General features: G+C 52.8%; 1 protein-coding gene across 1 annotated transcript in view; it reads right to left on the reverse strand.

Annotated features, from left to right (window-relative positions):
* Positions 1-283: 283 nt before the first annotated feature.
* POLR2A (RNA polymerase II subunit A) overlaps positions 284-14,262 on the reverse strand; it is a 49,665-nt gene continuing 35,686 nt past the window's right edge. The window contains exons 21-29 of the mRNA XM_040334211.1: positions 12,809-13,055; positions 12,487-12,587; positions 10,686-10,790; positions 6,662-6,844; positions 6,384-6,587; positions 5,139-5,325; positions 4,947-5,060; positions 2,261-2,410; positions 284-2,011 (exon numbers count right to left, since the gene is read on the reverse strand). Coding sequence (XP_040190145.1) covers positions 855-2,011; positions 2,261-2,410; positions 4,947-5,060; positions 5,139-5,325; positions 6,384-6,587; positions 6,662-6,844; positions 10,686-10,790; positions 12,487-12,587; positions 12,809-13,055 — 2,448 coding nt within the window. The 3' untranslated portion in view covers positions 284-854. The remainder of the gene's footprint in view (positions 2,012-2,260; positions 2,411-4,946; positions 5,061-5,138; positions 5,326-6,383; positions 6,588-6,661; positions 6,845-10,685; positions 10,791-12,486; positions 12,588-12,808; positions 13,056-14,262) is intronic.

A 14,262-nucleotide genomic window follows, 5' to 3' on the forward strand; every position in this document is an offset into this window, starting at 1 on the left:
ACCAACCTCTGGAGCCCCCTGCATCCCTGATTAGAGCCTGCGCTTTGTGTGTACCCCCGTATCCTCGTCACCAACCTCTGGAGCCCCCTACGCTCTGTGTACCCCCCGTATCCGATTTCTGTGACTCGTTTCTTTGTTACCATTTTTAATAAATGTGCAGAACTCCTAGTCTAAAAAACCCAAAATTGAGAAAACTGCTTTCTACAACATTGACAAGCGGCTTCCATGCAGATACATTCTAGGTAGAAAAAAAAAAAAAAGGCCAGACAAAGTGAAATTTTTGTCTCTTTATTGAGAATTACAGAATTACCAAGTTTAATTCAATATTTAATATTTCAAAAGAAATCTTGTTAAAGAGTCAGACTGGTGAAAAATTCAGAGCAATCTGCTGAAAAACATCAAAATAAACAAAAACAAAAAAATTAAAACTGAATCATCTCAGTCTATAAATAACGAGGTGGATGCTGAACGATACGCTGGATAAGTGCGAGGAAAAAACACCAGAACGCAAGCATAGGTTCAGTTAGCGCGGCACGGTCTGAATATTCGGGAGGAATTTGGCGAGTTTTTTTGTTTTTCGCTTTTGTATTTTTGTGGGATTGGTGCAAAACATTTAGAGATTCAGTTCACAACAAACTTGCATGAAACAACTATGACGTCTTTATCACAGCTTGCTCAGATAAAAATTTACACATACAGGCTGAGATCATAGAACGACAAAGCCAAAGATAAGCCAGCAGGATTATACGCAGGAAAAAAACGTGTCTATTACGTTGGTGTGAAGTCTTTCATTATGTCTCCATGTGGCTGAACAGTATAAAAGATGGAGTCTCTCTGGAAGCCGCACGTCCTCTTCAATTCTCTTCATCACTGTCATCCGGGCTAATAGCCGGACTGGTAAGACTGTAAGTGGGTGACGTAGGACTGTAGCCAGGGGATGTGGGAGAATATGTGGAGCCCTTGGGACTTGTAGGTGAGTAGGTGGGCGAGGTTGGTGAATACTTGGGAGAAGTAGGCGAGTAGGTGGGAGAAGTGGGGGAGTATTTGGGAGATGTAGGAGTATAGACTGGGGAGGTTGGTGAATAGGTTGGAGATGTAGGAGAGTATTTGGGGGTTGTGGGGGAATATGTAGGGGAGGTTGGAGAATACTTGGGAGATGTTGGCGAGTACTTGGGTGAAGTTGGAGAATATTTGGGAGATGTAGGGGTGTACTCTGGTGAGCTTGGGCTGTAGGATGGACTCGTCGGCGTGTATTTTGGGCTTGTTGGGGAGTAGCTGGGTGAACTTGGGCTGTAGCTGGGAGAGCTGGGTGTATAGCTCGGGGACTGTGGCGTATAACGGGGGCTGGATGGCGAGTAACTGGGAGATGTAGGTGAATAATTGGGAGAGGTTGGGCTGTAACTTGGAGAAGTGGGGCTGTAACTGGGACTTGTTGGGCTGTAACTGGGAGATGTTGGTGTGTAGTTGGGAGAAGATGGCGAATAGTTGGGAGAAGTTGGCGAGTAAGAAGGAGACGTCGGGCTGTATGAAGGGGATGTTGGGGAGTAGCTGGGAGAGGTGGGGGAGTAACTTGGGCTGGTAGGAGAATAGCTGGGACTTGTAGGCGAATAACTGGGGCTTGTAGGAGAATAACTGGGTGATGTTGGACTGTAACTGGGACTGGTGGGGGAATAGCTGGGAGACGTGGGACTGTAGCTGGGACTGGTGGGGGAATAGCTAGGAGAGGTTGGAGAGTAGCTTGGTGAAGTGGGGCTGTAACTTGGGCTTGTTGGGCTATAGCTGGGAGATGTTGGAGAGTAACTAGGACTTGTTGGAGAATAACTGGGTGATGTGGGGGAATAGCTGGGTGAAGTAGGACTGTAGTTGGGACTAGTGGGAGAATAGGATGGGGAGGTGGGACTGTAGGATGGAGATGTTGGCGAGTAGCTGGGACTCTGAGGAGTGTATCCACCAGGGCTTCTGGGCTCATAAGCAGGAGAAGTTGGAGAATAACTAGGAGACATGGCACCACCTGCAGAAGAAAGCACATCATTACATCACAATGCCAACATTAAGCCACCTCCCATTCATGTACAGATCAGGGACAGCACATTTATGAAGATTAAGGGTTTAATAGGTTCCATCCAGTCCTTACACCGGCACAGCAAGCCGAGGCTACAGAAGGATCGGAACTTATCCTAATAAATGTGCAATCCCCTCAATTCATGAGAACACCAAGCTGTATGCAGACTGAAGAAACAAACTGAGAATGGTCACTTACCTGGTGAGGGAATGTATGGACTGGAAGGTCCCGGAGATCCAGGAGAGCCGGGGGTGGGGGACCACGCAGGGGAATATCCTGGACTGAAGCCACTGGCATCTGAAGCGGCACTGGGAGAGAAGCCGGCAGCTCCAGGGGTCATACCACTCCCTGAGGGAAGAAACGGCAAAACAAGAGGGCATCACATTGGGAAATGGACAAGTTTGTGTCAAATGAATCTCCACTATGGATTGGTTACAGAAGAAAACCCCAAGGAACATGGCGAGCTCTATAGAGTGTCAGTACAAGGGCCCATTGAAATGGTGTCAGTGGTCCATCCAAATATAGCAAAGCATGGGGGGGGGGTCACAGACATGGAACAAGCATGCTAAATCACGGGGGGAGGGGTCACAGACATGGAACAAGCATGCTGAATCACGGGAGGGGGGCACTGACATGGAACAAGCATGCTGAATCACGGGGGAGGGGGCACTGACATGGAACAAGCATGCTGAATCACGGGGGAGGGGGGCACCGACATGGAACAAGCATGCTGAATCACGGGGGAGGGGGCACTGACATGGAACAAGCATGCTGAATCATGGGGGAGGGGGGCACCGACATGGAACAAGCATGCTGAATCACGGGGGAGGGGGGCACCGACATGGAACAAGCATGCTGAATCATGGGGGAGGGGGGCACTGACATGGAACAAGCATGCTGAATCACGGGGGAGGGGGGCACCGACATGGAACAAGCATGCTGAATCACGGGGGAGGGGGGCACTGACATGGAACAAGCATGCTGAATCACGGGGGAGGGGGCACTGACATGGAACAAGCATGCTGAATCACGGGGGAGGGGGGCACCGACATGGAACAAGCATGCTGAATCACGGGGGAGGGGGCACTGACATGGAACAAGCATGCTGAATCACGGGGGAGGGGGCACTGACATGGAACAAGCATGCTGAATCACGGGGGAGGGGGCACTGACATGGAACAAGCATGCTGAATCACGGGGGAGGGGGGCACCGACATAGAACAAGCATGCTGAATCACGGGGGAGGGGGGCACCGACATGGAACAAGCATGCTGAATCACGGGAGGGGGGCACTGACATGGAACAAGCATGCTGAATCACGGGAGGGGGGCACTGACATAGAACAAGCATGCTGAATCACAGGGGGGGCACTGACATGGAACAAGCATGCTGAATCACGGGAGGGGGGCACTGACATGGAACAAGCATGCTGAATCACGGGGGAGGGGGCACTGACATGGAACAAGCATGCTGAATCACGGGAGGGGGGCACTGACATGGAACAAGCATGCTGAATCACGGGAGGGGGGCACTGACATGGAACAAGCATGCTGAATCACGGGGGAGGGGGGCACCGACATGGAACAAGCATGCTGAATCACGGGGGAGGGGGGCACCGACATGGAACAAGCATGCTGAATCACGGGGGAGGGGGCACTGACATGGAACAAGCATGCTGAATCACGGGAGGGGGGCACTGACATGGAACAAGCATGCTGAATCATGGGGGAGGGGGGCACTGACATGGAACAAGCATGCTGAATCACGGGAGGGGGGCACTGACATGGAACAAGCATGCTGAATCATGGGGGAGGGGGGCACTGACATGGAACAAGCATGCTGAATCACGGGGGAGGGGGCACTGACATGGAACAAGCATGCTGAATCACGGGAGGGGGGCACTGACATGGAACAAGCATGCTGAATCATGGGGGAGGGGGGCACTGACATGGAACAAGCATGCTGAATCACGGGAGGGGGGCACTGACATGGAACAAGCATGCTGAATCATGGGGGAGGGGGGCACTGACATGGAACAAGCATGCTGAATCACGGGAGGGGGGCACTGACATGGAACAAGCATGCTGAATCATGGGGGAGGGGGGCACTGACATGGAACAAGCATGCTGAATCACGGGAGGGGGGCACTGACATGGAACAAGCATGCTGAATCATGGGGGAGGGGGGCACTGACATGGAACAAGCATGCTGAATCACGGGAGGGGGGCACTGACATGGAACAAGCATGCTGAATCATGGGGGAGGGGGGCACTGACATGGAACAAGCATGCTGAATCACGGGAGGGGGGCACTGACATAGAACAAGCATGCTGAATCACGGGGGAGGGGGCACTGACATGGAACAAGCATGCTGAATCATGGGGGAGGGGGGCACTGACATGGAACAAGCATGCTGAATCACGGGAGGGGGGCACTGACATAGAACAAGCATGCTGAATCACGGGGGAGGGGGCACTGACATGGAACAAGCATGCTGAATCATGGGGGAGGGGGGCACTGACATGGAACAAGCATGCTGAATCACGGGAGGGGGGCACTGACATAGAACAAGCATGCTGAATCACGGGGGAGGGGGCACTGACATGGAACAAGCATGCTGAATCATGGGGGAGGGGGGCACTGACATGGAACAAGCATGCTGAATCACGGGAGGGGGGCACTGACATGGAACAAGCATGCTGAATCACGGGGGAGGGGGGCACTGACATGGAACAAGCATGCTGAATCACGGGGGAGGGGGGCACCGACATGGAACAAGCATGCTGAATCAGACTGAGGTCAGGACCCCCGGTCTGCACACATGTCCCAGGTCGATGCCTCAAAGTGTAAGCCACTTTACATCTCAAACCACGACAAAACATACCTAGACTTGGCGACCAGGCTCCATAGGCTGGCGTAGCTCCTTGGTTCCATGGCGTCATGGCGGGCGACATTCCCCCCATTGGACTTGGAGCAGATCCAAAGAACATACCAGTTGCTAGAAATAAAAAAAAGACCATTAAGTCACGTTGGGATGAGTGGAGAAGAGTCTTTGCACAAAATAGTCACTACTTACGTCCTACAGCTCCAAGTCCTGGAATATTGGTTGGAATTTCCATTCCAAATTTACATTTCTCGGCATCCAATAAGAGGTCAAAACAGCCAGTGCCAGCCGGAGCCAACTGTCCCAACATGATGTTCTCAGACACACCCTTCATAGGGTCCGATTCACCATGTGCCGCCGCCTCCATGAGGACATCCACCTGAAAGAGGACAATTCAAGTTATAGAACAGAAACAACCCCCCCCCACACTGGAAGGACATAGGGGCCCCCCACACTGGAAGGACATAGGGGCCCCCCACACTGGAAGGACATAGGGGCCCCCCCACACTGGAAGGACAATTCAAGTTATAGAACAGAACCAAGTACCCCCCCCCCCACACTGGAAGGACATAGGGGCCCCCCCACACTGGAAGGACATAGGGGCCCCCCCACACTGGAAGGACATCCACCTGAAAGGACAATTCAAGTTACAGAACCAACAAGTGTACCCCCCCCCACACTGGAAGGACATAGGGGCCCCCCCACACTGGAAGGACATAGGGGCCCCCCCACACTGGAAGGACATCCACCTGAAAGGACAATTCAAGTTATAGAACAGAAACAAGTACCCCCCCCCCCCCACACTGGAAGGACAATTCAAGTTATAGAACAGAAACAAGTACCCCCCCCCCCCCCCCCCACACTGGAAGGACAATTCAAGTTATAGAACAGAAACAAGTACCCCCCACACTGGAAGGACATAGGGGGCCCCCCCCACACTGGAAGGACATAGGGGCCCCCCACACTGGAAGGACATAGGGGGCCCCCCCACACTGGAAGGACATAGGGGGCCCCCCCACACTGGAAGGACAATTCAAGTTATAGAACAGAAACAAGTACCCCCCACACTGGAAGGACATAGGGGCCCCCCCACACTGGAAGGACATAGGGGCCCCCCACACTGGAAGGACATAGGGGCCCCCCACACTGGAAGGACATAGGGGCCCCCCACACTGGAAGGACATAGGGGCCCCCCACACTGGAAGGACATAGGGGCCCCCCACACTGGAAGGACATAGGGGCCCCCCCACACTGGAAGGACATAGGGGCCCCCCCACACTGGAAGGACATAGGGGCCCCCCCCACACTGGAAGGACATAGGGGCCCCCCACACTGGAAGGACATAGGGGCCCCCCCACACTGGAAGGACAATTCAAGTTATAGAACAGAAACAAGTACCCCCCCCACACTGGAAGGACATAGGGGCCCCCAACTTACCGTCTCTTCAAAGGAACACTTCATGAGAGGTCCCGTGTCCTGCCTGTTCACACCGTGACGTGTGATGGCCATCAAGTGTCCTCTGCTTGTCATTGTGTCACAAAGAAGAGCCAAGTGACGGTAATTGACGTAAGAACCATCGAAGGAGATGACATGGTACAATTCTCTCTCCAGAGCTTTGCGCACAGCCTCGATCCCCAACACCTAGAAGACAATGGCGGGAGGTAAGTACAAGCCCTATAATATGTATCAGGAGGAAAACCGTACTGCAGACTTACTGTAAAGATCTCTACAATGTCATTGGATGTGGTCCTCACAGGATCAACGTCTTTCTCACTCAAGACTCGCATTAGACTGACTCCATCCGTCTCCAAAATCCACTCCTGAAGAGCCTTAAACTCCCCATCTTCTGTAATGATGATCTTCTTCTTATTGTCTGTCTGAGGCAAGTGCATGTAGACCTGGGCAAGAGCAAAGCATTGCGAGTTATGCTGCCAAATCCAAGCATTCTACTCCAGGGACAGGAACCGCTTACTATGTGCCAAATCCAAAGCATTGCGAGTTATGCTGCCAAATCCAAGCAGTTCATTGCAGGATACAGAGAACATTAGAACCCTGCCAAACCCAAGCATTCTACTACAGGGACCGCTTACTATGTGCCAAACCCAAGCATTCTACTACAGGGACCGCTTACTATGTGCCAAACCCAAGCATTCTACTACAGGGACCGCTTACTATGTGCCAAACCCAAGCATTCTACTACAGGCACACCAGGGACAGGAACTGCTTACTATGTGCCAAACCCAAGCATTTTACTCCAGGATAGAGGTACACCAAGGACAGGAACCGCTTACTATGTGCCAAACCCAAGCATTTTACTCCAGGGACAGGAACCGCTTACTATGTGCCAAACCCAAGCATTTTACTCCACGGACAGGAACCGCTTACTATGTGCCAAACCCAAGCATTTTACTCCAGGATAGAAGTACACCAGGGACAGGAACCGCTTACTATGTGCCAAACCCAAGCATTCTACTACAGGGACAGGAACCGCTTACTATGTGCCAAACCCAAGCATTCTACTACAGGAACCGCTTACTATGTGCCAAACCCAAGCATTCTACTACAGGAACCGCTTACTATGTGCCAAACCCAAGCATTCTACTACAGGAACCGCTTACTATGTGCCAAACCCAAGCATTTTACTACAGGATAGAGGCACACCAGGGACAGGAACCGCTTACTATGTGCCAAACCCAAGCATTTTACTCCAGGGACAGGAACCGCTTACTATGTGCCAAACCCAAGCATTCTACTCCAGGATAGAGGTACACCGAGGACAGGAACCGCTTACTATGTGCCAAACCCAAGCATTCTACTCCAGGATAGAGGCACACCAGGGACAGGAACTGCTTACTATGTGCCAAACCCAAGCATTTTACTACAGGAACCGCTTACTATGTGCCAAACCCAAGCATTCTACTACAGGAACCGCTTACTATGTGCCAAACCCAAGCATTCTACTACAGGAACCGCTTACTATGTGCCAAACCCAAGCATTTTACTACAGGAACCGCTTACTATGTGCCAAACCCAAGCATTCTACTACAGGAACCGCTTACTATGTGCCAAACCCAAGCATTCTACTACAGGAACCGCTTACTATGTGCCAAACCCAAGCATTCTACTACAGGAACCGCTTACTATGTGCCAAACCCAAGCATTCTACTACAGGAACCGCTTACTATGTGCCAAACCCAAGCATTCTACTACAGGAACCGCTTACTATGTGCCAAACCCAAGCATTCTACTACAGGAACCGCTTACTATGTGCCAAACCCAAGCATTCTACTACAGGAACCGCTTACTATGTGCCAAACCCAAGCATTTTACTACAGGAACCGCTTACTATGTGCCAAACCCAAGCATTTTACTACAGGAACCGCTTACTATGTGCCAAACCCAAGCATTTTACTACAGGAACCGCTTACTATGTGCCAAACCCAAGCATTTTACTACAGGAACCGCTTACTATGTGCCAAACCCAAGCATTCTACTACAGGAACCGCTTACTATGTGCCAAACCCAAGCATTCTACTACAGGAACCGCTTACTATGTGCCAAACCCAAGCATTCTACTACAGGAACCGCTTACTATGTGCCAAACCCAAGCATTCTACTACAGGAACCGCTTACTATGTGCCAAACCCAAGCATTTTACTACAGGAACCGCTTACTATGTGCCAAACCCAAGCATTCTACTACAGGAACCGCTTACTATGTGCCAAACCCAAGCATTCTACTACAGGAACCGCTTACTATGTGCCAAACCCAAGCATTCTACTACAGGAACCGCTTACTATGTGCCAAACCCAAGCATTCTACTACAGGATAGAGGTACACCAGGGACAGGAACTGCTTACTATGTGCCAAACCCAAGCATTTTACTACAGGAACCGCTTACTATGTGCCAAACCCAAGCATTTTACTACAGGAACCACTTACTATGTGCCAAACCCAAGCATTCTACTACAGGAACCGCTTACTATGTGCCAAACCCAAGCATTTTACTACAGGAACCGCTTACTATGTGCCAAACCCAAGCATTTTACTACAGGAACCGCTTACTATGTGCCAAACCCAAGCATTCTACTACAGGAACCGCTTACTATGTGCCAAACCCAAGCATTCTACTCCAGGAACCGCTTACTATGTGCCAAACCCAAGCATTTTACTACAGGAACCGCTTACTATGTGCCAAACCCAAGCATTTTACTACAGGAACCGCTTACTATGTGCCAAACCCAAGCATTCTACTACAGGAACCGCTTACTATGTGCCAAACCCAAGCATTTTACTACAGGAACCGCTTACTATGTGCCAAACCCAAGCATTCTACTACAGGAACCGCTTACTATGTGCCAAACCCAAGCATTCTACTACAGGAACCGCTTACTATGTGCCAAACCCAAGCATTTTACTACAGGATAGAGGCACACCAGGGACAGGAACCGCTTACTATGTGCCAAACCCAAGCATTTTACCCCGGGATAGAGGTACACCAGGGACAGGAACCGCTTACTATGTGCCAAACCCAAGCATTTTACTACAGGAACCGCTTACTATGTGCCAAACCCAAGCATTCTACTACAGGAACCGCTTACTATGTGCCAAACCCAAGCATTTTACTCCAGGATAGAGGTACACCGAGGACAGGAACCGCTTACTATGTGCCAAACCCAAGCATTCTACTCCAGGAACCGCTTACTATGTGCCAAACCCAAGCATTTTACTACAGGAACCGCTTACTATGTGCCAAACCCAAGCATTTTACTACAGGAACCGCTTACTATGTGCCAAGCATTCTACTACAGGAACCGCTTACTATGTGCCAAACCCAAGCATTCTACTCCAGGAACCGCTTACTATGTGCCAAACCCAAGCATTTTACTACAGGAACCGCTTACTATGTGCCAAACCCAAGCATTTTACTACAGGAACCGCTTACTATGTGCCAAACCCAAGCATTCTACTCCAGGAACCGCTTACTATGTGCCAAACCCAAGCATTTTACTACAGGAACCGCTTACCATGTGCCAAACCCAAGCATTTTACTCCAGGAACCGCTTACTATGTGCCAAACCCAAGCATTCTACTACAGGAACCGCTTACTATGTGCCAAACCCAAGCATTTTACTCCAGGAACCGCTTACTATGTGCCAAACCCAAGCATTCTACTACAGGAACCGCTTACTATGTGCCAAACCCAAGCATTTTACTCCAGGAACCGCTTACTATGTGCCAAACCCAAGCATTTTACTCCAGGATAGAGGTACACCAGGGACAGGAACCGCTTACTATGTGCCAAACCCAAGCATTTTACTCCAGGATAGAGGTACACCAGGGACAGGAACCGCTTACTATGTGCCAAACCCAAGCATTTTACTACAGGATAGAGGTACACCGAGGACAGGAACCGCTTACTATGTGCCAAACCCAAGCATTTTACTCCAGGATAGAGGTACACTGAGGACAGGAAGCCAGGAACCGCTTACTATGTGCCAAACCCAAAGATAGAGAGGCCTAGTAAAGACATGGAACTAGGAGCTCTGCTCTATGTACTGAATGCAGACATTTTACTCCAGGGACAGGAACCCATTACAAATATTCATTATTTCCCTTGGCGCTCCATTTTAGAGAATCTGCTCTTCATTATTCTGCCCCGGAGATTTCTTGTGTCTTCTGAAGACAGGAAGACGGACATTTATCAAAGACTCTGCATGAGAGGGAATACTGCCATACCTTACTGATCTGCTCGATTCCCTGCAAGGTCATATCTGTCAGCATGTTCGATTCAATGCAACGCAGAAAGACATCGTCATCCATTTTATCCACAACCTCTTCTTCCTGTCCAGGGAAAGGTGAAGCAGAGCATGTGAGTGGAGAGGAATGGATGCGCAAGAGCGCAGGGATAGAAGGAAATGAGGTCAGGTAAAAAGGCAGGCGGACGGCGGGAGGACAGAAGGAAAGACAGGCGGGCGGCGGGAGGAGAGAAGGAAAGACAGGCGGGCGGCGGGAGGACAGAAGGAAAGACAGGCGGACGCCGGGAGGATAGAAGGAAAGACAGGCGGGCGGCGGGAGGAGAGAAGGAAAGACAGGCGGACGCCGGGAGGATAGAAGGAAAGACAGGCGGACGGCGGGAGGAGAGAAGGAAAGACAGGCGGGAGGACAGAAGGAAAGACAGGCGGGCGGCGGGAGGACAGAAGGAAAGACAGGCGGACGGCGGGAGGACAGAAGGAAAGGCAGGCGGACGGCGGGAGGACAGAAGGAAAGACAGGCGGACGCCGGGAGGACAGAAGGAAAGACAGGCGGACGCCGGGAGGACAGAAGGAAAGACAGGCGGACGGCGGGAGGACAGAAGGAAAGACAGGCGGACGGCGGGAGGACAGAAGGAAAGACAGGCGGACAGCGGGAGGACAGAAGGAAAGACAGGCGGACGGCGGGAGGACAGAAGGAAAGACAGGCGGACGGCGGGAGGACAGAAGGAAAGACAGGCGGACGGCGGGAGGAGAGAAGGAAAGACAGGCGGACGGCGGGAGGAGAGAAGGAAAGACAGGCGGACGGCGGGAGGAGAGAAGGAAAGACAGGCGGACGGCGGGAGGAGAGAAGGAAAGACAGGCGGACGGCGGGAGGACAGAAGGAAAGACAGGCAGACGGCGGGAGGACAGAAGGAAAGACAGGCGGACGGCGGGAGGACAGAAGGAAAGGCAGGCGGACGGCGGGAGGACAGAAGGAAAGACAGGCGGACGGCGGGAGGACAGAAGGAAAGACAGGCGGACGGCGGGAGGACAGAAGGAAAGACAGGCGGACGGCGGGAGGACAGAAGGAAAGACAGGCGGACGGCGGGAGGACAGAAGGAAAGACAGGCGGACGGCGGGAGGACAGAAGGAAAGACAGGCGGACGGCGGGAGGACAGAAGGAAAGACAGGCGGACGGCGGGAGGAGAGAAGGAAAGACAGGCGGACGGCGGGAGGACAGAAGGAAAGACAGGCGGACGGCGGGAGGAGAGAAGGAAAGACAGGCGGACGGCGGGAGGACAGAAGGAAAGACAGGCGGACGGCGGGAGGGTGGGGACAGACAGGCGGACGCCGGGAGGACAGAAGGAAAGACAGGCGGACGCCGGGAGGGAGGGGGAGGACAGACAGGCGGACGGCGGGAGGACAGAAGGAAAGACAGGCGGACGGCGGGAGGACAGAAGGAAAGACAGGCGGACGGCGGGAGGACAGAAGGAAAGACAGGCGGACGGCGGGAGGACAGAAGGAAAGGCAGGCGGACAGAAGGACAGACAGGCGGACAGAAGGACAGACAGGCGGACAGAAGGACAGACAGGCGGACAGAAGGACAGACAGGCGGACAGAAGGACGGCGGGAGGACAGAAGGAAAGACAGGCGGACGCCGGGAAGGTGGGAACAGACGGGGGATTGGGGGGACAACAGGCGGAAGGAGTGGAAAGGGTAAAGGAAGAGCTCAGACACCAGACTTGAGGTGCTGGGATATCAGACATGTAAGTGGAGAGGAAAGGTTGAAGACCTGAACATCTCACCTCTTGCATCTTGTTCTCCTCACTGTTCATAATACGGATTCGCAGGACTAGCTTTTCAGCATTGTCATCATTGAAGATACAGTTCAAATCGTCTCCAAAACCTAAGAGAAGATCAGACAGTCAGCTTGTGAAGAGACCCCAGAAGGGGTATTGTGGGGTGTCGGGGGGTCAGGGGGCATTGTGGGGTGTCGGGGGGGCACTGTGGGGTGTCGGGGGGGCACTGTGGGGTGTCGGGGGGCACTGTGGGGTGGCACTGTGGGGTGTCGGGGGGGCACTGTGGGCACTCATATTCACCTGTATGGAAGAATGAAGCATCACTAACCTGCATTGATCTTCTCGGCAATCTGCTCCATGGTCAGTTTCCGATCGGTCATGTGCTTGCGATCGAGCTCCACACGAAGTAACCACGGGGAAATTCTGGTCACATCAAAGTCGGGCATCTCATAGTAGATATTGACCCATTCCTGATCTTCGGACACCACGGTGTTCTGTGGATTTGGGTCGTAGTAAATGGCGGTATTGGCGGTGACTTTGCGGAGCGTGGTATGCTCCAATCGGCAGAGAATATCCTGTAGAGGAGGAGATTTGCGTTACATTCGGGGTCAGGGAATTGTGCGCCCGGTTACATTCGGGGTCAGGGAATTGTGCGCCCGGTTACATTCGGGGTCAGGGAATTGTGCGCCCGGTTACATTCGGGGTCAGGGAATTGTGCGCCCGGTTACATTCGGGGTCAGGGAATTGTGCGCCCGGTTACATTCGGGGTCAGGGAATTGTGCGCCCGGTTACATTCGGGGTCAGGGAATTGTGCGCCCGGTTACATTCGGGGTCAGGGAATTGTGCGCCCGGTTACATTCGGGGTCAGGGAATTGTGCGCCCGGTTACATTCGGGGTCAGGGAATTGTGCGCCCGGTTACATTCGGGGTCAGGGAATTGTGCGCCCGGTTACATTCGGGGTCAGGGAATTGTGCGCCCGGCTACATTCGGGGTCAGGGAATTGTGCGCCCGGCTACATTCGGGGTCAGGGAATTGTGCGCTGCGTTACATTCGGGGTCAGGGAATTGTGCGCCCGGCTACATTCGGGGTCAGGGAATTGTGCGCTGCGTTACATTCGGGGTCAGGGAATTGTGCGCCCGGTTACATTCGGGGTCAGGGAATTGTGCGCTGCGTTACATTCGGGGTCAGGGAATTGTGCGCTGCGTTACATTCGGGGTCAGGGAATTGTGCGCTGGGTTACATTCGGGGTCAGGGAATTGTGCGCCCGGTTACATTCGGGGTCAGGGAATTGTGCGCCCGGTTACATTCGGGGTCAGGGAATTGTGCGCCCGGTTACATTCGGGGTCAGGGAATTGTGCGCCCGGTTACATTCGGGGTCAGGGAATTGTGCGCCCGGTTACATTCGGGGTCAGGGAATTGTGCGCCCGGTTACATTCGGGGTCAGGGAATTGTGCGCCCGGTTACATTCGGGGTCAGGGAATTGTGCGCCCGGTTACATTCGGGGTCAGGGAATTGTGCGCCCGGTTACATTCGGGGTCAGGGAATTGTGCGCCCGGTTACATTCGGGGTCAGGGAATTGTGCGCCCGGTTACATTCGGGGTCAGGGAATTGTGCGCCCGGTTACATTCGGGGTCAGGGAATTGTGCGCCCGGTTACATTCGGGGTCAGGGAATTGTAAGCCCGGTTACATTCGGGGTCAGGGAATTGTGCGCCCGGTTACATTCGGGGTCAGGGAATTGTGCGCCCGGTTACATTCGGGGTCAGGGAATTGTGCGCCCGGTT

Source organism: Rana temporaria (genome assembly GCF_905171775.1).
Source record: "Rana temporaria chromosome 3 unlocalized genomic scaffold, aRanTem1.1 chr3a, whole genome shotgun sequence".
NCBI lineage: Eukaryota > Metazoa > Chordata > Amphibia > Anura > Ranidae > Rana > Rana temporaria.